General features: G+C 53.1%; 5 protein-coding genes and 1 non-coding gene across 6 annotated transcripts; 3 read left to right on the forward strand and 3 right to left on the reverse strand.

The window, feature by feature from the left end:
- Positions 1–389: 389 nt before the first annotated feature.
- CAOG_06932 (hypothetical protein) lies at positions 390–7,025 on the reverse strand. Its single transcript, XM_004344503.2, has 6 exons — positions 6,827–7,025; positions 5,502–6,216; positions 5,132–5,391; positions 4,897–4,994; positions 4,298–4,805; positions 390–4,196 (listed from the first exon to the last, which is right to left on the reverse strand). The coding sequence occupies exons 1-6, from the start codon at positions 7,011–7,013 to the stop codon at positions 469–471; spliced, it is 5,496 nt and encodes a 1,831-aa protein (XP_004344553.1). The 5' UTR covers positions 7,014–7,025; the 3' UTR covers positions 390–468.
- A 330-nt stretch (positions 7,026–7,355) lies between these two features.
- CAOG_09746 lies at positions 7,356–7,428 on the reverse strand. Its single transcript has one exon. It is a non-coding gene; the product is annotated as a tRNA-Lys (tRNA).
- Positions 7,429–7,524: 96 nt separating this feature from the next.
- CAOG_06933 (hypothetical protein) lies at positions 7,525–8,536 on the forward strand (the record flags this gene model as incomplete). The annotated part of the gene is made up of 3 exons (XM_004344504.1): positions 7,525–7,545; positions 7,631–7,728; positions 8,254–8,536. The coding sequence occupies 3 exons, from the start codon at positions 7,525–7,527 to the stop codon at positions 8,534–8,536; spliced, it is 402 nt and encodes a 133-aa protein (XP_004344554.1).
- A 71-nt stretch (positions 8,537–8,607) lies between these two features.
- On the reverse strand, positions 8,608–11,691 carry CAOG_06934 (acetylglutamate kinase). Its single transcript, XM_004344505.2, has 4 exons — positions 11,515–11,691; positions 9,467–11,089; positions 9,002–9,298; positions 8,608–8,732 (listed from the first exon to the last, which is right to left on the reverse strand). Exons 1-4 carry the CDS (start codon positions 11,644–11,646, stop codon positions 8,679–8,681), a joined length of 2,106 nt encoding a protein of 701 aa, XP_004344555.1. The 5' UTR covers positions 11,647–11,691; the 3' UTR covers positions 8,608–8,678.
- A 589-nt stretch (positions 11,692–12,280) lies between these two features.
- On the forward strand, positions 12,281–14,235 carry CAOG_06935 (acetylornithine and succinylornithine aminotransferase). The gene is made up of 4 exons (XM_004344506.2): positions 12,281–12,362; positions 12,520–12,989; positions 13,087–13,626; positions 13,755–14,235. Exons 1-4 carry the CDS (start codon positions 12,338–12,340, stop codon positions 14,136–14,138), a joined length of 1,419 nt encoding a protein of 472 aa, XP_004344556.1. The 5' UTR covers positions 12,281–12,337; the 3' UTR covers positions 14,139–14,235.
- A 3,534-nt stretch (positions 14,236–17,769) lies between these two features.
- CAOG_09019 (hypothetical protein) lies at positions 17,770–22,010 on the forward strand (the record flags this gene model as incomplete). The annotated part of the gene is made up of 10 exons (XM_011272404.1): positions 17,770–17,850; positions 18,391–18,456; positions 18,549–18,588; positions 18,786–19,106; positions 19,345–19,424; positions 19,488–20,565; positions 20,665–20,724; positions 20,823–21,220; positions 21,300–21,579; positions 21,649–22,010. The coding sequence occupies 10 exons, from the start codon at positions 17,770–17,772 to the stop codon at positions 22,008–22,010; spliced, it is 2,766 nt and encodes a 921-aa protein (XP_011270706.1).
- Between the last annotated feature and the right edge of the window lie 1,200 nt (positions 22,011–23,210).

The following is a 23,210-nucleotide window of genomic DNA, read 5'->3' on the forward strand; positions in this document are numbered from 1 at the left end:
TGATTTGAAAGCCTCAACATCCTAAATACCCTGATCGACAAGATGAGATGATGAGATGATGAGATGAGATGAGATGGGGACGAAAATGGAAGATGGGGGTGTTGTGAAACAGAACAACTCAAGAGGGACGAAACTGGAATCGCTGCAGCTCAATGATTGCACGCGCGCAATGAGCGGCTCGATTCCCCCCCCTCCTGAGCCTTCGTCAGTCATTCTTCACCATGCTCTCAAGTACACAATCGTCCTTTCACGTCCATTCGAGCATGCTTGAGTAGGGATTCAGGAAGTGCTCCAAGTTATCGGAACAGCACCTTCAAGCAGCCATTTCTGCTACCTCCAAAAACACACACCCGCCCCCCCCCCTTTTTTTACATCCAATATACAGAGAATCACTCACATACAATTGTATTTTTCAAATAAAACAACGAAAAAAAAATAACAGTACAAAACGAAACGCGTCTCGCGGATCTACCGCTTGCGACCGGCAAGCCGACTGGCAGCAGCAGCAGCGCGCTTCTTTGGCGTCGCGGGCTTGGACTTGGTCGCCTCGGCTTCCATCTGAGCTGCACGAAGATGGTCGAGCTCTTCTTGCGACTCGATGACCAGTTGTCCGAGGCGCGAAACCTCGACCATCAGCGACACTTCGTCACGGTCTGGCTCCATCGCTTCCGAACGCTTGAGCTCGTCCTCGCGCAAACGAAGCAGAACAAGATCGTGTTGGGCCTCTTCCATCTCGGCGGGACTCAACTCATTCTTGTCAATGGCTGCGGCAAGGAGCTGGGCCCGCGCGCGGAGCTCAATCAACGAAGTGAATTGCTCAACATTCTGCGCACCGAGATCCGAGACGGCAGCGCCTGCGGATGCAGCGGACCCGTTGATGGTGTTGTTGTTGTTGTTGCTGTTGCTGTCGCTGTTGTTGGAAAGCGAAATGCTGACGCTGTCGCGCAGGTGAGCCGGCCGTGGCGGCGGGATGGGCGCCCCTGGGCGCTGTTTGACAACAACTGGAGGTTTGGTGGGGGTGGCCACAGGAGTCCCGGGCATCGAGCCGCCAAACTGGAGCGCTTGTGCTCGCGAAGGACGCTTCATCGGGCTCGCCTCAATCAGCGACTTGCGAGGAGGAGTCTGCAACGCCTTCGGCACCAGCCCGCGAAGCTCGAGAATTTCGTCGCGCGAGCCAAGCACGAGACGGCCCAGACGATCGACTTCGGCCATCAGCGCTTGCTTTTCGCTCGTTCGTCGAGAGTCAACCAGGGAGCCAAAGTGATCGGTTGAGCTCGAGCTCGAACGTGCTTGCGCCAGCGGCGTGAAGGGCGCATCCGGGTCGTTCGCATCCTCTTCATCAAAGACTCGGCCCGCTCGTTTGTTGGGAGTGATCGGAGAGCTGGTGACGGTGGTCGAAAAGGCAGAGTTGGCAGAAGCGGAAAACGCTGCGCCGCTTGCGGTGGTGATGGTCGGTGGCGGAGTTTGCGGCTGGGCAGGTTCAGCCGAATGCGTGATCGTTGCTTGCGGAAGGTCGAGCTGGGGTTCCGGATTGGCAAAGGTTGCAGGCGACTGCGGCTCGAAGGCAGCTGGTTCAAAGGATGGCTCGGCTTCCACGGTGAGTGGCTGCTCCGGGGTATGCGGGCTCGACAAGCTGACAGCCAGCGACGCTGCTTGCGCCGAACTTGTTTGGATTGGGGCAAATCCGTACTCGTCGACTTCAGTATCTCCACTGAGCGGATCTTCGGGGAAGGCGGCAAGTGCGGACTCGAGCAGTGCCGCCGCATGGGCCTCGCCGGTCAGACTAATTGGCTCAAACACGGGCTCCTGGGCAATGGTGTCATGAGCGTCGGATGATGAATGACCGTCAGATGCGGCAGCCGCCCATCTCTCCGCCGTTTGGGAGCTGTGAGCACCATCGGCGTGCTCCTGCTCCGGCGCCGCATGAGCAACTTCGGTTCCGTCGCCATGTGCAACGTGCTCGTCGCTAGGATGGTCAGAAGCCAGAGAGGTCTGTGCTGCCTTTTGAGCAGCAGCGGCAACTTCCTGCGAATTCTCATCGTGCGGCCCTTCTGCGTCGACCAACACGAAAGTGTGCTCGCTGTCAGTCGAGTTCTCCTCGTTGAGAGTCTGGATGGGATTCGCCATGCTCTCATCCACGAGGTGCGCATCGCCTCCGAACAAAGGGCTTTGGTCAGCCGGCATAGGCGAGGAGGCATGCGACGAGTCGTGCAAGGCAGAAAAGTTGTCAAAGTAAAACTTGAAGAAGGGGTTTTTGGGAGAGGGCACAGCAGCGTGATCCTCAGGTTCCTCCGCGTCTGGCACCATCAAGAACGGGTTGTGTGGAGAAGCATGGCGCTCCAAGGGTGACTGGTTGTTCGGGTCGTTGTCAACGGCAGCGACAGCAACAGCGTCCGTCGCGGGCTGGTCGGTAGCATGGTCTCCTGTCGGCTGAGCGTGTGCAGGAAGTACAACAAAGCCAGCTTCCCCATCCGCCTCCGTTGCACCTGGGCCGGAGGAGTTAGACGAGATCAACACCAAAGAGTCCGAGGCAGTGTCGACAGTATCACCCAGAGAGGAGGACTGCTCTACAGTGGCGCTCGGCAAGATGAACTCCCCTGTCGACATGTCGGTCGTATCATCCGAAAGCTCGCCGTTCTGAGCAGTATCAAGCTCCGCAGGAGCGCCCGGTGAAGGTTTATCGCTGAGGTCAGAGGCTGGCTCAGCGGTTGGCTCAGCGAGCACACCCGACTCTGGCGTCGAAGAGACAAAGCTGTCGGTTGGCTCAGGAGTCGAGTTGGATGATTCGACCGGATCGACAGAAGCCTCCTCGACGACCGAGTGAGTAGTCTCGGTCAAGTGCGCGGCGGTATCACCATCACGAACGGACTGGGGAATCACAGAGTCAACAGCCAGGTCGACGTCGCCTCCAGCAACAGCAGGGGCGTCATCGGGCTCGGCAGCAGCTTCAACAACGTCAGACGCGGGCTCGATGAGCGTCGACTCGACAGTCTCGATGGCCGGCTCCGATGCAGGTTCAGACGCTGGCTCAGATGCATCTTCATGAGTCGGCTCAGTGGCAGCCGGTTCGGCATCTACAGACTCTGAAACGGGCTTGTCTGCAATTTCTGATGCTGGCTCGGCCACGACAGACACGGAAACTGGCTCGACCACGACAGGTGCCGAAATGGACTCGTCTGCGGTCTCGGAAACTGGCTCGACAATGACAGGCGCCGAAATGGACTCGTCTGCAATTTCTGGTGCTGGCTCGGCCACGACAGACACGGAAACTGGCTCGACCACGACAGGCGCCGAAATGGACTCGTCTGCGGTCTCGGAAACTGGCTCGACAATGACAGGCGCCGAAATGGACTCGTCTGCAATTTCTGGTGCTGGCTCGGCCACGACAGACACGGAAACTGGCTCGACCACGACAGGCGCCGAAATGGACTCGTCTGCGGTCTCGGAAACTGGCTCGACAATGACGGAACCAGCCGTAGGCACGAGAGCCGAATGAGCAGCAGCAAGTTCAGAAGCGTGCTCCGTGGCAAGAGACTCGGGAACCGTGTCGGCATCGAGCTCCGACTTCGGAGTTGGCTCACCAAGAGCAGGCTCGGTGACAGCAAGCTCAAAAGCTGGCTCGGCAGCTTGGCCGGCTTCAGACTCCACAACACGCTCGGTCGCGGGTTCAAGAGCAGCTTCAGTGGCCAGATCGGTAGAAGGCTCAGCGGCGATTTGGACAGGAGCTTCAACAGCGGACGCGGCAACCGGCTCGAAAATAGCATTGTCCACCAACACATTCTGTGAAGTAAATCCATTGGCGAGGTGGAGGTGGGGTGCGTGGACATTGGCCTCTGCTGCAGTCTCGTCCAGGCGCGAGGTCTCGTGAACGGAAGAAGTAACAGCCCTAGCCTCGACGTGTGACGGTGCATTCAAAGCATCGACAGTGAGAGTCGACTGGTCGGCCTGAATCGCAGGTTTGGTCAGCAGGGCTCGCCGTTGAGCAAGCCGTTCCATCACAGCAGGGTGAGAAAACTCGGCTCCGTACGGATCCTCAAACGATGCGAGATTTGCCAGGGCAGATGCGCGAGCAGGCGACACAATGGCACGGCAGAGCGATGCGTGATCAGGGCGCAACCCCATGAGCCGAAGCTCTGCAGCTTCCGCGGGATCATTGAATCGGAAGGTCGTATGATGGCCGAGCTCGACAATGTAGCCTGAGCCATTCACGGAAAGCATGTTGAGAGGACAATAAATACAAGGAAAATCGGCCAAAGCAGACACGCCATTCAAAACTTGAAAAAGGCAACTGACTCACCGTGTCGAAGAATTACTGGCTTTGAGTGCAGCGGCCGGCCATTGATGAAACACAAGTCTGATTGCGGATGAAACGTGAAAACTCCAGCAGCGGCATCAATAAACGCGTGCCGAGGAAGCACGCCAGGGTCGTAACTAATGCCGACGTGCCGCTTTGGATCCCGCCCAATTGTTGTGACACCGCTCGGCAGAATGGGCCAGAATGTCGCGCCACAGGCGTGCAACGAGTCATTCCAGCTGAGAAGGTGGGGTGTGGATGGTTCGATGCGAATCGGCACAACCGTCGCCTCGGCTTCCGCGTTGCCAGTGGACGTGGCAGCGACGAGATCGGGGGCCGTGAGCACTGTCTTTTCAAATTCGGACGACGCTGTTTCCAATTTGGCCATTTTGCGATCGATTTTGGCGACAATCTTGTCGTGAAGCTCGCCAGATCCCGGTGCTTGCTCAAGCCGAAACTGGAGCTCCGTGATGGCAGACTGAAGCTCATGAATGCATGCTAGTTCGGGCCCCTGATAAGATCAAAACGAGTGAGTTGCAGGGTCGACCCAAAATCACGAGCAAAAGTAGCAGAGAGCGTTGGTCGGACGGAAGAAGTCTTACAAGAAGGATGGTGGAGCGATTCACAATGGCACGGCACAAGCTTGCCGTGCGGAGTGTATGTGCTGACTGTTGTGCTTGTTCCGCGGTCGCAGAGAGGGCTGGGACAAGCGAGAAAGGAAAAGGGGGGAAAAAAAAAACAAGAAAAAAAAAAAAACATGAGCGAGCCAAACAAAGGGGCAAAGAAGCAAAGAAACAAAGCGTGCGAGGCGACCCGGCTTGCACGTTGTATGCTTACTTGCAATGACATGGGTGACTGAATTGCCTCCAAATGCATCAGTTAGCAGCCAGGACAGCGCAGAACTACGGTGAGGGATGATGGGAGCGTCCACGACAGCCGAGTCACCGTTCGTGAGACTCTCTGACTCGTGTGATGCCAAGAGTGATTGGCGCGCGGAGAGTGTGTCAATAACGGTCGCAAGTGTGTTGAGTGAATGCTCGAGTCGGGACGGATACGCGGTTGCCTGGTGGTGCTCGACTGACGGCAAGGTGGATTCCCTGGGGGTGAGGAACGCATCGGAAAAGAGAACATCGCAACAGATACAACATCAAGGTGAGCAATCTCGAGGCGGGGCACAAAACGAACTCGCGCTCGCACGTTCGCGTACCAGCCGCCGAGATCAGCAAAAACAACCCGTCCAACGAGTTCAGAGGCAGTCTCAATGTCGCCAGGGACAATTGAAGCTCGCCGAACGCTCATGGTCAAGATGCCGTGGGAGTGACGGCTGGTGGCTGGGAAACGCTCGAGGCTGCAGATTCGTGCGCGAAGCCCGGCCGTCACCAGTTGTCGGACAGCATCGAGGGAGGTGATGCGGGTCGAAGAAAGGCCATCAACATGGACGCTTGTGACTGGGTGTTCGCGAATGACGCAGGGAGTCGCGTCCGGATTCCGCGCCAGCAAATCGCGCAATCCTTCGTTGAAAATCTCAAGGAAAGAGATGCTGATTTCGGCACTGACCGCAGGAGTTGGTGCAAACAACGCAGAGGTGGATAATGGGCGGCCCGGCGATGCCACGAGCGACGCGCGCGGTGTGACTGGCGTGACTGGCACAGTGTCGGGTGTGGCCAGCCGGACGAGCAGCGCATGCGCGACATGGTGCACGAGTCCAGACGACGCGTGGTGGGTGGGATGCGCCGCCGATCCAAACAACGCGGTCGTCTTCCCAGTGCCGGTGGCTCCGATCGCAACGACCGACACGCCGCGCCCAGCAAGCGCAGCGTCGACGATGGACTGGACGATTGGCGGCGGGTCGTCAAAGTTGGCAAGGTCGTCCGCACCAATCAGGCTGTCGACAATCCCCGAAGCAACGACGGCTCCAGATTCTAACAAGACGAGGGCAGAGCCAAAGAGTTTTGTTCAAGTGATGGTGAATGCAACGTGCGTGGACGAAAAGACGTCGAAACACAATTGGGTTTCGCGAATTGAGATTGAGAACAAAAAAAAAAAAAAAAAAAAAAAAAAAAAAAAAAAAAAAAAAAAACAAGAGCAGGCTCGAAACCGGAATTTTTTTTTTTTTTTTTTTTTTTTTTGAAAAGGCGTTCCAGTTCAAAAACCGCTGCTGCGAACTGAGTGCAAAAGCCGAGCGAGAGAGAAGCAGCAAAAGCCAGATCGAGCCATGAGATTGAGCTCCCAAAAAGGGGGGGGGGAAATGCAAGTGCCATGTCGCAACAGAACAAAGCCCGGCGCAACAGAACAAGTCGAGGGGAGGAACGACGAACGAAGTCAAAAAAAAAAAAAAAAAAAAAAAAACGATGCGGTTCCACGATTGTTGCACCGTTCGCAGAACGACCCCCCCCCCCGAATCACAGAGCCCCATGAACGCATGAGCCTCAGCTGAGGCTGAGCCAGTTTGCATGACAGTGGATGCCGCACACACAACAGACGAACGAGCGGGCGTGGCGAGCGCAGGCTCAGACGAAAACGGGAGCTTACCGTCGTGGACAAGGGCTTCGATGGCCGTGTCGTCGTCGCTCGCAGCGTCCACGGTCACGGCAGATGATGCACCTGTGCCGTTGTGCGCGTCAGTAGTGTCGCTGTTCGTCGGCAGATTGACGATTTGCAAGTGGACGGAGACGGGAGCGACGAGAGCGGCTTCATCCTCGTCCTCGTTGCCGAACATGTTGCTTCAAAAAGAATAAGACTGGCAGATGGCATTCAGAAGAAGAATCTTAGCCGCTTGGTACCCAAGCAAGTATGATGGTACTAGACCATTCGCAGTAGAATAGGATTGAAGTGGAATTGTCAGTGAATCAAGAAAAAAAAAAAAAAACAGTGTGAAAACGCTCCGTTCGCCCCTTCCTCGACTCGCTCGACTCGTTGGCAGCACAAACCACACTTGTGAATAAAAACAAGGACTAAAACTGTGAAAGTGCGTCTTGGAGTAGGAGGAGAATGCAGCGCGAAACTGCCAAAATCGAAAAAAAAAAAAGTAAAAAAACCTCAAAGAGCAAAAAAAGTAGCCAGCCCGATACGGGGCTCGAACCCGTGACACTGAGATTAAGAGTCTCACGCTCTACCGACTGAGCTAATCGGGCTACGAATGAACCAATGGGGCAGTGCATATGTGATTCGAGTAGTGAGTGAAACTCATTCTCAGCTCGACGACAAGCTTATCGGCAAGGTTTATCATCATGACATCATGTGCACTGGTGGTAAAGAGTGCTCACGCCGGTCAAAACCAACAATCGCTTGCTGAAACTCCGCCATATGTTCCATGCGCACCGTGTTTGTCCACAGCGTCAACCCGAGGCCGCTGAGTGGTCGCCCGTTGCAAACCCAAGCGAGAAAGTGCCCTCGAGTAGCTCTACTGCGTGGGCAGAAGGAGATCGGACGAGGTTCGCGATGGATGTTGTTCGGCAATTCGGGTTTCAAAACAAAAGTTCCATATTGTACCTCCCTTTCTCGCTGTGTGGCGGTGTTCGGACATGGTAACCTGCGTAAAATGATACGTCTCAAGCCTTTAGGTTGATTTATCAGGAGAACGGGCATAATAGTCGAAATTGTGACCGCTTCCAACGCCACAATCATAAAAATTTTGTTGCTGGTTGTCAGTTTCGCCGTCGTGCTCGTCCCGACGGTCGACCAAGTCAAGCTTGTGCGATTCGCCGACAACACACCTCAATAGTGAGAAAAAAACGTCATCAATCGAATATTTTGACCAAGGGGTGTCCTTGTGAGTTGGAGAACGCGTGAGGTGGTTTCGAGTGTGTGGGCAAGCAAAGGCGCCGAACCAAGTGGCTGTCGCATAGTAATCCACCATCCAGAGGAGTCCAATGCACAAAGAATCATATTTGTGAATTAGATTGAGGTGTTGCAAGGGGCGCGGTGCTCGATGGTTCGCTCTGCGGGTCCTCAAAAAGACGCGTTCGATGGGCTTCCAATCAAGTATCTCCGGCCAATCAAGAGGCGATTTGCGAGGCCGCGCGGACAATGGCCATGGCAGGCTACAGGCACGACGATCTCCTGATGCGTCATGTCGGCTTCTACATGAAGGTTTCCAAGAACAAGAAGAAAACGCAGACCATGATGGCCGTCTTTTGCGACTTGTCGCGAGTCACCCGGGTGAGCTCCGACGAAGATAAGGAAGCGGCGCGCATGGCCATGCTCACCAAACTTTCGCTTGAGCCCGGCGATGTGTTGTGAGGTGTGCTTTTTGGAACCATGGCTCCATCTGTTCCTCTGTATGCACTCCAACCCCCTTTGTGAAAATCAACCGGAATTAAAACTGTTTATTAGGCACTGCTTGGTTGTCAAGTCCCGAACGGCCCGCTAGTTAGATCCGAGTCTACTCGGATTGGATTCCGTCCAGCTCGCGCAGACCGAGGGCAATGTTAATGTTCTGTGAAGCGGCGACACAGAAGAGCGCGCGGTTAGCCAGCAATCCAACGCACAAAACCGTCGCCCAATGAGAGAAAAGAGAAAAACCAACCATCCACATCCAATCAAAAATTCATGTTGCAAATGCAGAACTGCAGGACTTGCGCAGTTACGATGAAGTTCCATGATTGTGCGTTTCGCCGCCCAACCCCAACCCACCCTCCCTTTTCGCGCTCAATTCAACAGAATGCCGACGCACTGACACCAGCAACATCGACAACAAAAGCTCACCTGAAGTGCCTGGGTGGCAGCTCCCTTGAGGAGGTTGTCAAGGGTGGCAACGACGACGACACGGTTGGTGGCAGGATCGACCGCAAATCCACCGAGACGAACAAAATGCTTTTGCGCATTGTCCTTCACGACGGGAACAGCATCCTTCTGAGCGACAATCTCAATCAGCGGCTCCTTCCCAAACATGTCCTGGAAGCGCTGCACGACCTGCTCGCGAGTGAGCTTGACGTTGAGCCGGATGTCGGTGGTCAAAGTAATGCCTTGGAAGAATGGGGCCACATGGGGCATAAAGTTCACCTGTGTTTGACGCGAGTAGACCAGCGAACGTGGTTCAGAATGAGAACGACTCGCTCCAAGCGAGTTTTTCGCATAAATTCAGGCTGCAATCACCCCTTCTCCAAACCCCGCAATCCCAATCACCCCTTGCTTCAGCAAGCCCCCCCCCCTCCAATCCAAATCACTCACCTTGGAGCCAACCTGGCGCGACACCTCACGCTCGTGCAGATGGTTGACCAGCGAGTACGGAACAATGTTGTCCTTGAGGTAGTTGACATCGTTCTTTTCGGAAGGAGTGGTGCCGGCACCAGAGTAGCCAGAGATGCCAAAGACTGCGGGCGGGTTGTTCGGGGCGAGGACGTCAGCGAGGGGCAGAATGGACAGCTGAGCGCCGGTGGCGTAGCAGCCGGGGTTGGAAATAAAGCTCGCAGATGCAATGCGCTCGCGGAAGCGCTCGGGAAGACCGTACTGCCACTCGTCAGTGAAGCGGTTGTCGCCCGAGAGATCGACCGTCACAATTTTGCGGTCTTTCTGCGAGGCGGACAGCTTGCGGATGGCTTCGACGTACGGGCCGCAGTGGCCGTTGGGCAGGGCGAGCACCCAGACGCTAACATCGTTGGCGTGCTTGGCAATGTCGTCTGGGGGAAGGGCCTCATAACGCAAATCACCCTTGAACTCGGGAATGTGGTCGGCCAACTTTTGGCCGGCATTGGCGCGGGAACCAACGCAGCGCAGCTCGAGCGCTGAATGGTCTCCTAGCAAACGAATGAGCTCACGACCAACATAGCCACGCGCTCCGATAATACCGACACCAATCGACTTGGTGGCAGCGCGAGCAGCAGCGGAAGCAGCGGCAGCAGCCGATGTGGAGAAGGAGCGCGCACCAGCAGCATTTCCGCCAAGAGCCGCAGCAGCGCGGGAGGTACGACCAAGCGAGACGGTCGTGCCCTTGGCGCACTTGCCAAAGAGCAACGAGCGGGTGAGGTGATCGGTCGAGGTGATGGTGACGGACGAGGCCTTGGGCAGGTCTTCGAGCAGCTCCTTGAACTCTTTGATCTTGAGCCGAGTGCCGTACTTGACCCATGCCTGACCCATCAGGTGATCAAACTCCTTGTGAATGTTGATGGTCTCAATGATCTGGCCCTTCTCGCCGGGAATGCCGCCGGTCGAGTTCAAAAAAACGGTGCTGATCGGGTTGACCGCCTTTGCGACCTCGCAGGCGGCAATGTCGGCGTTAATGTTGAGCGTCTGGCCCGTCTTGTCCTGCGCGAGACTGGTGATGACGGGAACAATGCCCTTGCCAACCAGCTCGTTCAGCAGCTTGCTGTTGGCGCCAGTGGTCTTGCCGACGAGCTTCCACTTGCTATAGTCGAGCACATCGGCGTACAGAACGCCCGACGTGCACGGCGCGCAGGGGATGCCGGCCTTGGAGAGGCCCTCGATGGTGAGCTTGTTGGCCTCGTTGAAGACGCGCTGGGCAATCTTGAGTGTGTCGGCGTCCGTGACGCGCATGCCGTCCTGGTACTCTGGCACAATGCCGGCGTTCTCGAGCAGCTTGTTGAGCTGAGGGCCGCCGCCGTGAATGACGATCGGCGAGATGCCCAAGCGGTACAAGAGCGAGACGGCGGGAGCGAGGATGTGCATTTCTTCCTCGACGATCGCACCGCCAATCTTGATGACGGCGGTCTTGGGTCCAGCAGCACCAGCAGCAGCAGCATCCTTTGTAGCAGCAGCAGACTCGCCAAAGTGCTTGAGGAAGTACTGGATGTCGCTCACATCGCGAGCACCGCTGAGCCACTGTGAGATGACCGACTGTGCAAACAAGTTTACCACAAGCGAGTGAGCTTTTGTTTTTTTTTTTCTTTCTTCTTTTTGTATTATCACTTGAATGACGATGACGACGAGTGACAAGTTTTGCATGAGAATCATCATCATCATCATCACGGTTGGTTTCGGTGGTAAGAATATGAAGTGATAAGAAAATCCCAAAACGAAACGAGAAAATACAAAAAAAAAAAAAAATCGTAAGATAATCAAAAGGACAGCCGACGTGAACAAGAAGGGCGATTGTTTTGACGTGCTTTTGGCGCAATGATGCTAAGATTCGCCTGCCCGCCTGCCTGCCTGCCTGCCTGCCTGCCTGCTGCGAGAAACTGAACGAGCTGCACTTGTTGAAGCGGAGCATTGATTCGGTCTCTTTTTTTTTTTTTTTTTTTTTTTTTTTTTGTTGGTATTACCTGATCAGAGCCGAGAGCGAAGCCGGAAGCCGCGCGGCGTGCAGTGACCGCAGCGACCGAGGCAAAGCATGCCGGCGCAACCGCAGCAGAGGCAGAAGCGAAGGACGAGCGCGCGACAACAGCAGCGAGCATCCAGAAACGAATCCAACGAGAATCAAAAAAAAAAAAAAAAAAAAAAAGACTGCCAAGTGTGCTTCAATGCACTCAACGCACGTGTTACCATTTCCACTGCTGTTGAATGCTGCAGAGAGCAAGCAGAGCGAGCAGTGCGACTACCTGTTATTTGCAACGCATAGGCAAAGTGGGAGTCGAGGTCGGACCCCAGAAAAACCCAACAGTCAAACAAAAAAAAAAAAAAACCAAAAAAAAAAAAAAACACGAAACGAAACGCCTGTCAAGCAAAATCAGCATGCGACACATTATTAAAGTTACAAATAAAAAAAAAAAAAAAAAAACCCCAGCAAAACGAATTTTACTTTGGCTTTGATCCGCTCAATACTGTGTGGCTTTGAGTGCGTTTCAGAGCCAAACAACGACAGCTCTTCACTATTCCTCGCTACTTTTTTTTTTTTTTTTTCGTTCACTCTTCGCGTTTGATGACAAGCGCATGGATCTGGTTTTCTCTCATCGAATCTATTCGAACAGAGACGCTGCTGATCGTGTGTGTTATCTCGTCGCGCTGCTCTGCTGGGAGATGTGAAAACAAAGCAACAAAAAAAAAAATCATGCACATTTCGTCTCACAGTTCCTTATTTCGCAATGACAAGCTCACTCTATTTTTTGTCATTAGTACAGTATTATACTTGAAACAGCCACTCTGATCATGTTTGCTGCAGCTCGCCTTGCTGGTAAAGCAATCGCATTGACTTGACTTGAGGAGAGAGCTCTTATCCATCTGTGCGCGATTTTGTCATCTCACCGCTCGACCGCGGGGTGGTGACTTTCTGCCTTTTGCTTGCATGATCTCTTACAAAACCCAATGTGAATGCACAACTGAAACGACAGGTCGCGCGTCGTCGGTCGCTGTGGCGGCGGCGATCGCTGCTCCTCGCCAGGTGGCCACCCGCGCACTCGCGTCCAACGCGGCTGCTGCCACTGCCGTTGCTGCTGCTCAAGCTCAATCTCAAACTCAAGCCCAAGCATCCTCTTCATCGGCCACCCAGACCAACAAGAGCATCCTCCCGCCCGTCCCCGAGATGGTCGCAATGTACAAAAAGTACCTCATGAACACGTACGACCGCCCCGACGTCGTCTTTGTCCGTGGCGAGGGCCTCTCGCTCTTCGACTCTGCAGGGCAAGAGTACCTTGACTTTTACGCAGGCATTGCCGTCACCGCGCTGGGCCACAACAACCCGATCGTCAACCGCGCCCTCGCTGAGGCACAGCCGTTGCTCCACCTCGGCAACCTCTTCCACTCGGCACCCGCCATCTTTCTCGCCAAGGAGCTCGTCACCTCGACCGCCTGGGCCGACAAGGTTTGTCCATTGCTCACACGCAATGAGCTGTTGTGGGGTTTGGATTCGCATCGGACTATTAACTTGTCGCTTGTTTTTTTTGTCACACCACTTGCAGGCCTTCTTTTGCAACAGCGGCACCGAGGCGAACGAGGGCGCCCTCAAGTTTGCTCGCAAGTGGGGCAACACGGCAGACCCATCCCTCAACAAAAACCAAATCGTGGCGTTCAAGGGCGGCTTCCACGGCCGCACGATGGGCTCGCTCTCGGCCACGCACAACCCTGCCTACCAGGCAGCCTTCCAGCCGCTCATCCCGAACAACCTCGTGGGCACCTTCAACGATCTGCAGTCGGCGTCCGACTTGGTCTCTGACCGTACCTGCGCCGTCATTGTCGAGCCCATCCAGGGCGAGGGCGGTGTCTACCCCGCCACGGCCGAGTTCCTCGCGCACCTCCGCAAGCTCTGCGATCAGCATAACGCCTTGCTCATTTTCGACGAAATCCAATGCGGTGTTGGTCGTACCGGCCATCTCTGGGCGCACTCTGCTCCCCAGTTCAACGGCGTCCAGCCCGACATCATGACCCTGGCCAAGCCTCTTGCCAACGGCCTTCCCGTGGGTGCCATTCTTGTGCGCGACCGTGTTTCCGAGCTGATCAAGGTGAGATTGGAGGCGATATCAAGGGGTGGTGGTTTGTGTTTTGGTTGTTATTTTGGTTGTTTGGCTTTTTTTTTTTTTTTTTTTTTTTGTTCTCACTGTTTGTTCGCTTTCCAATTCCACTCTGGCAGCCTGGCGATCACGGAACTACTTTTGGTGGCGGCCCTGGCGTCTGCAACGTTGCCCGCGCCGTGCTTGGCGAGGTCCAGCAACTGCTGCCCAAGATGCAGACCAACATTAAGCGCTTTGATGAGATTCTAGAGTCGCTTCGTCAGCAGTTCCCAAAGGTCGTGCTGGACGTGCGCGGCATTGGCTTCCTGCGCGGTGTTGAGCTGACTGCCGAGTACACTGCCAAGCAAGTCCAGCAGGAAGCCTTGCGGCACGGCATTGTCATGATCACAGCCGGCAAGAACGTGCTGCGCCTGACTCCGCCGCTGATTGTCGGCGAACCCCAGCTCGAGCGTCTCCGAACTGCTCTTACTTCTATTTTCAAGTCGATCAAGCCCGCTGCATGAGCTTTTCTTTTGACGCGGGGGTGGGTTTTTTGTTTAAGTTGGATTGGCTGCTTTTTTTTTTTTTTTTTCCTTGTTCCACAATATGATCCATTTTTGGTTCCACGCACTCTGTTCCCCGATGCTGAGTTTGACCATTGAGCAACACTGGTATGAACGCTGGTATTCCGACCCCATCCTTTGTTCCCTTTTTTTTTTTGAATCGGCCAAAGCTTTGATTATGAAAAACAAAGAAAAAGAACGGAGAAATTTCGGTTCACAAACAAGTAGACGGCTGGCAGGCGGTGGGACAGCACACTGTCGTAAGACACCGCTTTACGCACAATTTGCGGGTACTAGGTGTACGCGAGGGCAAACAGTTGCGTGGAAAGACGTTCATTGTACCGGATTTCAAAAGCCTTTCCCCACCTGCTTTCGTAGGAGGGTTGCTCTTGCTCATCAGTATGGAGGGAGGTTGCGAGCTGTTTCGACTCAATTCGAATGACTGCGACAGACCACGAATGGATAATTCCCAGCCTCTGTAGGTTTCTGCTCAAGGAATTGTCGAGTCAGAAAGCTGCAAGAAGGCACTCAGCAAAGTGCTTGGCGAGAGAGAGAGAGAGAGCCTCGTCCGCACTTACATTGCACATGAAGAGCTCTGATGCGACTGCGAGAGGCATCTTGTCCACAATGACATAGTCGTTGGCAGCCGGCATGCGGTAGGCGACGTTTCGGAGGATGAGCGAGGTGACAACGTTGACAGCGTCTGGCTCGCCGTCGACAAACTTCTTCAACGCGTCATGTACTTGCCTATGAGGAGTCATAGATCGAGCGCGGCGAACAAACGGTCAGTTTTGACCATGTCCGTGGTCTAGAATGCGCATGGTGGACTGTACTGTACCATAGTCCTCGCTGGCGAGGTCAGAGACCGCCTTGAGCTTGAAGGCGAGTGCGTCCGTGTTGCGCTGCTTGATGGCAAAGATGACCGAGATGAATGCGTTGCAAGCAAAGTCAAACTCGACAGCACGTCGGTCGAGGCTGTTCTGGTCTGCAGGCACGAGCGGGTTGCGATGCGAATTCGATGCGCGGCAATGTTAGACCAGCCAGCAGCCACTTCCGACTTGACGTGGCAAACACCTGAGCCGCTGTGTGCGACAAGTCAAACTGTGAATCAGAGCGACACTATGATCGAGAGCGAGTCAAGTGAGTGACGTGACATTGGGGTAAAGCTGATGGGAGAGAGGATCACAGTCGGTCTCCATTGGCAGGTATCATGAGTGAGGCTCAGGCTCAGGAGGCACACACAGCGATGACGCGCGTTCGTGGTGTGGGGAGTGAAAACATGCGACGTGTAGCAAGCAGCGAGAGAGAGTGAGAGTGAGAGAGAGAGAGAGAGAGGAAGGAGAGACGATGAGAGCTCGGTCTTCTGGCTGCCACTCCAAGAGCACACATGACGCGCATCGATCAAAGCAAGAGAAAGACAGAAAGAAGCAGAATAAAAGACGCAAGCAGCAGGAGGAGGAGGAGGAGGAGGAGGAGGAGATGAAGTGTGCCACAACAAAACGCACCGTGAGCGCTGAGGACGGCAATGCTCAATGCAAGCAGTGCTGCGACTGCTGCAGTGCCATTGCGAGGAATGAAGAGAATAAAAGAAAAGAAAAATGAAGAGTAGATCTAAATCGAAGGAATGAAGAACAACTGCAAAACCATCAATCAAAGAGCAAAAGAGCAGACTTGAAGGATTTCAACAATGCTCAGCAGTTGCACCCACACAAGGGGAGACAAGTGGAAAGAGTCCTTGCTTGCACACTTCAAAGCAGTGCTCTTGTTGTTGAATCAGGCCCTTGTGCACGACTCTGACGACGTGGCATCGTGGAGCTCGAGGGCAAAGGTGAGTGTCTTTTGGCGGACGAATGGCTGGATTGGATGCATTTGATCGATATCCCTCCTCAGCACCAACGTTCATCGTCATCGATTTGATGGGCACAGCAAGGTCCAATCGGTGCTACAGGAGCGGTTTTTGACGGAATTTCATGCCGCCCTCCTCAACAGAGTGCTCAAATGGAGGAGCTGTCAAAATAATAAAATAAAAATCAAGATGAAATGACAAAGCCGCTTCAAACGACGCCGCCGTCGCTCAGCCCCAAGCAGCAGACCAGCACACACGATCGTCGTGTGCGTACGTGTATGCGTGTTTGAGAGTGCATGGTGCGATCGCACTGTGGATGGGTGCGACTTATGAGGATCGTCCTCACAATAAGACGCCACTTGGTCATGGTTGCTGCCGATCTCGGTTGCTGCCGATCTCGGTTGCCGCCCCATGCTACAGAGCAACACCAAGAGGACAAGGACATCCATGCGCGACGCGGTGGACGAACAACAAACCCCCAAACCAGTTCGGGGTAGTGCGTCCCCTCAACCCACGCAATGTCAAACTTATCAGCCGACAGAATGAATGAATGGAGGTAAGTTAGCTCGTTGACGGCGAACAATCACGCGGTCGGCATTTTTCTCCCCCTCTTATTATGATTTGTGCTCTATTTGTGCTCACTCTCTCTCTCTCTCTCTTTTTTTTTTTGTTGCCTGTTCGCTACCCGCTGTAAGATCGCACGCGGAGCCTCTCTCTGTCTTGCTCTCTCTTTCTCTCTCACTCTTTCTCTCTCTCTCCCCCTCTCTCTTTCTCTCTTTCTCATCTCATCGAACGCATTCCCATCCGTCTCTCGCTCTCGCTCTCTCTCGTAGCCGTCTCGCTCGCTCTTGATTGCTTTGGCGGCGGTCTTTAAGTTTTTTTTTTTTTTTTGCTTTTTTTTTTCAACTCCAATCTCGCCGCCTGATCGCTGTATTCTGGCGTCGGCGTTTGCGTTTTGCGTGTGGTGCAATGCGCTTCATCAATCTGTCATGCGTACTGAAGGGAGAGGGAGCGGAGAGCGAGTGGTGCGGACACCGCGTTTCTTCTGTTGCTTGCTGTTTTTTTGTTTTTCGTGTTTTTTTTTTTTCTTTTTTTTTTTTCAACTCCAATATCGCCACCCGATCGTCGTATTCTGGTGTCGGCGTTTGCATTTTTCGTGTGATGCAACGCGCTTCATCCATCTGTCATGCGTAGTGAAGGGGGAGGGAGCGGAGAGTGAGTCGACTTGTGTTGCTTTTTTTCTTCTTTCCTTTTGTTTTTTTTTCTTGGTGGGTTGAATGGTTTTCTTTTTCTCGATTGATTTTTATTTTCCTTCTTGTCAAAAGCATGACCATAAACAGCACAGTAACGCAAAAAAAAGGAAAAAAAAAAAAAAACAAAAAAGACGACTTCAGCGTGCTCGGCACTGGGCGCCCCTTTCACCCCCTACCCACCAATACCACCATGGTTATTGATGGAATGTCGTTGCGTGATTTATCGAGAAAGTAGGAGAGCACAGAGCGCAGCCTGGGAGCTCGATTCCAGCTTGCATTTGAAGTCAAAACCAAAAATCGCAACGAAAAACAAAAGAAAGATCAAAAGAAAAGCGAAGACATCAGCAAGTTGTCATCTCAACACAGCGTCTTCTGCCATGATGAAGCTTCATAAAAGAACCAAACTCACCATTCACGACGCGATGTCGAAAATAAAAAAAAATCACTTTGACAGGTTGAATCAGTCTTTAGTTTTTGTTTTTCAGTTTTTGCGATGAGTTCGGCCGGTTCTTCTTCGGCCAAGCGTCAAGCAGCGGACTCGCCTGGAGGTCACGACGAGAAGCGTGTCAGAACCGTAAGTGGACCGAGACCTGCCTGTCATTGCCTGTCATTGCCTGTCATTGTCTGTCATTGGGTTTGAATTTTTTTTTTTTTTTTTTTTTGCTTTTCCTTTTCCCTGGCTTTTTTTCGCGTGCCTTCCTCCCAACTGCCTCTGCGTCGCTCTTCTTGAACACTCTCACCACTCTCTTCGCGTCGCGCAACCGAGCCGCCGCCCTGTCGACTCGGCCATGAGCGTGGGCAGCAGCATTGTGCAACAAGCGTGCTTTTTTTTTTTTTTTTTTTTTTTTTTTTTTTTTGCTTTTTTGCTTTTACATGTGGCTCTTGAGTCGTCGTCCTGGCCTCCCCGGTGTTCCCTCTCGTCTTCTACACAAGCTCCTTTGAAAGAACTGATTCTGTGGGGCCGGGGAGTGGCGAGGAGCAAACTTTGCTCGCAATGGATGTCTTGGCAGTTGCGCGCCATTTTTTTTTTTTTTTTTTTTTTTTTTTTTTTTGGTTTTGCCACCGCGGTTGTGCTGCACTCAAGGTCCAACCTTTACTTTTGATTGTCCAACAGGAGGACAACGACAAATCCGAAACTACCGACGATGTGGCTCCAATGGACACCTCCAATGCTACCTCGGTGAGTGAAAACAAACAAGTGCAGTTTCGATTCGGTATTTTTGAAAACTCACCAGTTCTGCTCGAACAGGGTGCAAGCAGCAGCAGCAGCAGCAGCAGCAGCAGCAGCAGCAGCCAGGCAGCCCCCCCTTCAGTCAGTATCCACATGCTGGGTTTCTAAATGAACGAGTGGACATGGACTGACAGCTGCGTCTTATGTGAACAGCAGGAGTTAGAGATGATCAGCGCGCTTCCTGAGCAGTTACGGATTTGTTTCAAGAGTAAGAGTCGGTCGGTAATGTGGATTCTTGGTCTTGCTAGATGTTGAGTGACTCATGCACTACGTGACAGATGTGAAATGGACGGCACCCGACCTTTCCAACCACTTGCTCAAGGAACTCTTCAACTACAGAGTGTTCATTGCTGACGAGCCTGGCGATGATAACAACTACAAAGACGACAAAGCGACAACCAGACGAGTATTTGCGAGAGAGCTCGGGAACGTTGCTCGTGCCCCAGTGGCGACAATTGCCGAACGAGTGAAAGCTCGCAAACGTACGTTGACTGACCAGATCAATGCCAATAATGGCAAGGACGGCAAGGTCGACGATCTTGAAACCACGCGGACGAGCTTGTTCCTTTCTTGGGTCCAGCAGTGGTCCATGGACCAAGGTACGAACTGACGTGGAAAGAGAGAGAGAGAGAGAGAGAGAGAGAGAGAGAGAGAGAGAGAGAGAGAGAGAGAGAGAGAGAGAGAGAGAGAGAGAGAGAGAGAGAGAGAGAGAGAGAGAGAGAGAGAGAGAGAGAGAGAGAGAGAGAGAGAGAGAGAGAGAGAGAGAGAGAGAGAGAGAGTGTGTGTGTGTGTGTGTGTGTGTATTCTCACTCACGATGCACAATGCATGAACAACAGGCATGCTGAAAACCACGCCAAGCGCGATCCGAGATTCACTCAAAGGTCTGATCACACTGGAACGAAAGCAGCAAAGCGCGGTATGTTTCCAACACAGCTCAATGATCAAGCTGCCACGTTGGTCTCATTTGGTTGCATTTCAGGACGTCGTCGACTACCCCCTGGTTGACCTGAAACTGGCAACCGCTTCTCTCACAGCGCTACTGGAACACCGTCTTCAAAAAATGAACCAGAGTGGCACGAATCGACTTGCATTTCGGTCATTTCTTGCTTCCACTCTGCCGGGTGCTGGAAAAACGCGGTTATGTGCCGAGTTTGTGGATCGCATTGCCCCCGCCGTTTTCGCCAAGCGCGACATCGTTCCGTGTTGCTTATCCGTGACTTTCAACGGCGATTCGGGCTTCACCAAGAACGACTGGACAATCACCATGAAAGCCAATCCAGAGCACGCTCTGTCGATTCGCCTTCTGGCTGCGTACTTTCGAATTCCCGCCAATTTTTTTCAGCAAAATTTTGCACAAACTGGCAGCTTCCAGGTCGCTGCTACGCTCCAGTTCATCCAAGAGTCTGAGTACTCGGCTCGTAGCGGCGGTCGGCAGCCCACGAGTCAAGATCAACTGCCGTGGCTTGCCATCGCAATTGATGAAATCAATAGATTACTGGTCTCTCTGGAGTCCGACAAGAACTCTGACCTCAGTCCTGCTCAGCAACGACGATTGTTGCTCAAGAATACACTTTCTTCACTCAAGGAGGCTGTTCAGTCCCCCCAAAAGCGCCTCTGTGTACTGTACGCTGGAACTTTGCCGCAACACCTCACTGCTGGTCTGACTGAGCCTGCCATCACCGTTCCATCCAACGAAGCTGACTCGAGCAACTTGGATGTCGATACTGTTCCCATGCAACCGTTTGACGGTGCACACATTGCTCAGTTCGCTGACGCCGTTGTAGCGGCCCAGCAGGATCAACAGCCGGGTTCAGTTCATCTAACTTGGCGCCTGATGCCGGCGCTCGTGAGCAAACTTTGCGCTTCTGGTGGTCTGCCACGCCACATTGAGCATGTCCTTGGAGTCAGGGGAAATGGTGCGATTGCGAGACTTCGACCCAGCTGCCGCACATTGATTGAGCTTGTGCATTACTGTGCAATTGATGCTTCTGCTGTCGACCGTTTGAATCTGACGTCCCAACTTCTCGCTTGGATTGGCACTGGGTCTGCTTTCGTCGGTCAGTTGTCTGTGCATGCACTTGATAGATGCTGGAAACGACTTGCTTGCCATACTGATTCTTTCCTTCTCCTGCTGACTGATTGATGACAAACCACAGCGTGGGGAGAGGACAACAAAGGGTCTTTGCAGTTCAACTTGCACGGGGAGATGGACCTTGGTGCGCTTTGTGAAATTGCGCTGTTGTGATTGTTGTGATTGTGAATCGAGAAGTCGCTTTCATGTACTCACCCGCAACCCTCGTTGAGATGTTTGCAGATCAGATTCAGGGCGAGGTCCATCCAGTTTGTCGTCATCTTGCGACAACCTTGGTGTCTTTCCTTAACAACATCAAGCAAGACATGGGCAATCCGCCTGCGGACTCTGTTTTGTGGGAGCGGCTATTGGTCCACCTTTTTAACGTGCGCGTGACCGCGTGTCTCGCCAAAGCATTGTTGCCAATGCCAGATGCCGCAACAGAAACAATTTCTGTGCCGGTGTTCATTGATGTGCCGCTGAGTCGGGTGCTACCGGGCGTCACCTTTGGCGAGCAATGCGCCGAAGTTCAACTTCGATTGTCGCCGACATCATGGACCGAGCAGTCTTGCATGACATTGCCTTTATCTTCGACCGAACCAGGCATTGACAGCTTTGTGCATGTTGACGTTGTTCAGCAAGTAAGATGATATTGCGCAAAGCACTCGCATTGCCATTTTACGGGTTTGCTCGTTGCTCACCACTGTCACATGGGTGTAGGCTGGCACGGTCCATGAGAAAACACGTCGCGCAGTCATTGGGCTTCAAATGAAGCTTCATATGAAACTTCTGCCCACCAGCCAAGCTACGCTCGAATCGCTCGAAACTAAGGCCCGCAAGCAACTCGAAGCGGATTATAAGTTGGGAGATGACGTTCTCGTCCTTGTCGGAGTCATGTCGACTGCTCGATTTGCAAACGCTATTCCACCAAAGCATTCATGGGTGCTCCAGCGTGCAAACTTGGACACATTTGCTCAAGGCTTCCAGACGGCTGTGAAGAGTAAGTTTTGTGTTTGCTGAGAGTGGTGAAAATTGTGTACGAGCACTCATTTCCGAGTCGACCCAATAGGCGCCTACTCGTTTGACCCGCATCTCAGCCCTGCCACGCACATCGCGAGCAGCCTCTACTCGTGTGATTCGACTGAAAATCGTCCATCGCAGGACGTCTGCATGGCGTTGGCATACCTGCTTGTCCAAAGCCGCCACAACAAGCACTTTACACAGCGACAGTTTCGAACTGCACAAGACTTGCGCGACTTCTTCCTTGAACAGATCGGCCAGTCCAAGACCGTCTCTTGGTCGGAGACCAAATCTGCACGCCAGCATGTCCTCTATGCCAAAGATGTCCCACCCGTCGAAGTCCTTCGCTGGTACCTTGCCCTACCGGACGAGCAGGCAGCGTCTTCGTCAAGTGTTACACTGTCTGCTTGAAATGCTCGTCTTTATGAGCTCGGAGAAGGTTCAACTCAAGTGTTTCAAATACATTTTTGTGGCTCTCTCTCCCATGAAAAGTGACAAAGTCAGGCGCAGGATCGGCGAAAAGTCCATGAGGCCCTGATGGATTTGATACCTACACACGAACGGTTGTTGCAGGACTTCGTTGCAGGAATTATCTCATCTTCCGAAAGCGTCACATCCATCGAGCTTTGGTTGCAATGACGTCCAAGTTGTCCTCGCCAGCGGGTATGCCTTCACTGGCCGCAAATCGGACCGAATATCCTTCGCGTATCTGATGCTTTCACAGATGCTAGTGAAGTGAGGCCGCCGAAATACTATCCCCAAAAAAAGTTCGTAGAGAGTGCTAGTTCACCATGTTCCCCGCCTCCACGCGAGCCCGCTGCTTTATTAATAAATGGGTGCTGTGTGGGTCACACTACTTTATCAAAAATCTGGCTCATCCAATGTGCATGTGAAGGAGGAGACGAGAAAAACTGCGATTTTTGTGAGGAAAAAAATCTGAAAATTCCCTATTTTTTCAAAATTTGCGGTATAACCGCCCGTTCCACCCATTTCAATCCAACCAAACCACTTTAACAACAAACATAATCATGACTCACATCATAAAATGCATGGATGCTCTCGGAGATAGAGCTTATGAGGCGGATGTAATGTGATGGACTGAGCACTTTGTCGCTCACGTTTCGGAAGCACTCTCGAACCACGACTTGGTCCGTCGCCTCTACACCTTGGTAGTTTTCTTTCCTGACCATGGTACATGAGTTTGCGATATGATACAGGTCGGGGGAGTTGGGAGGCTAGTCGGGCACGTCGACTTTGTGGTTTTTCAACCACCTGCTCACAACCTCTTTCTTGTGCCAGGGCGCATTGGTTCGATGGAATAAGAAGTTTTTACCCTCTGGTAATGTGCGACGGGCGTACTTCAACTCATCATTGAGAAGGGAGAGATAGGGGAGCAAGTTTATGCGGTCTCCGACCTCACGAAAGTGGGACACGGCGAAACGAGAAATTTTTGGAAAATCGTCAATTTGCCACCTTTCCACACTTCACCTGCGGCTGGACGACCCTGTGGTCGAGCAGCTGCCCGGTTTCATGCGCACATGTTTGAACACATGCGTTGCTATACCCGGACAGCAGTGTCGCCCGAGGAAATGACGTTGAGCCACTGCTTGG

Source organism: Capsaspora owczarzaki (genome assembly GCF_000151315.2).
Source record: "Capsaspora owczarzaki ATCC 30864 unplaced genomic scaffold supercont2.12, whole genome shotgun sequence".
Taxonomy (NCBI): domain Eukaryota; class Filasterea; order Ministeriida; family Capsasporidae; genus Capsaspora; species Capsaspora owczarzaki.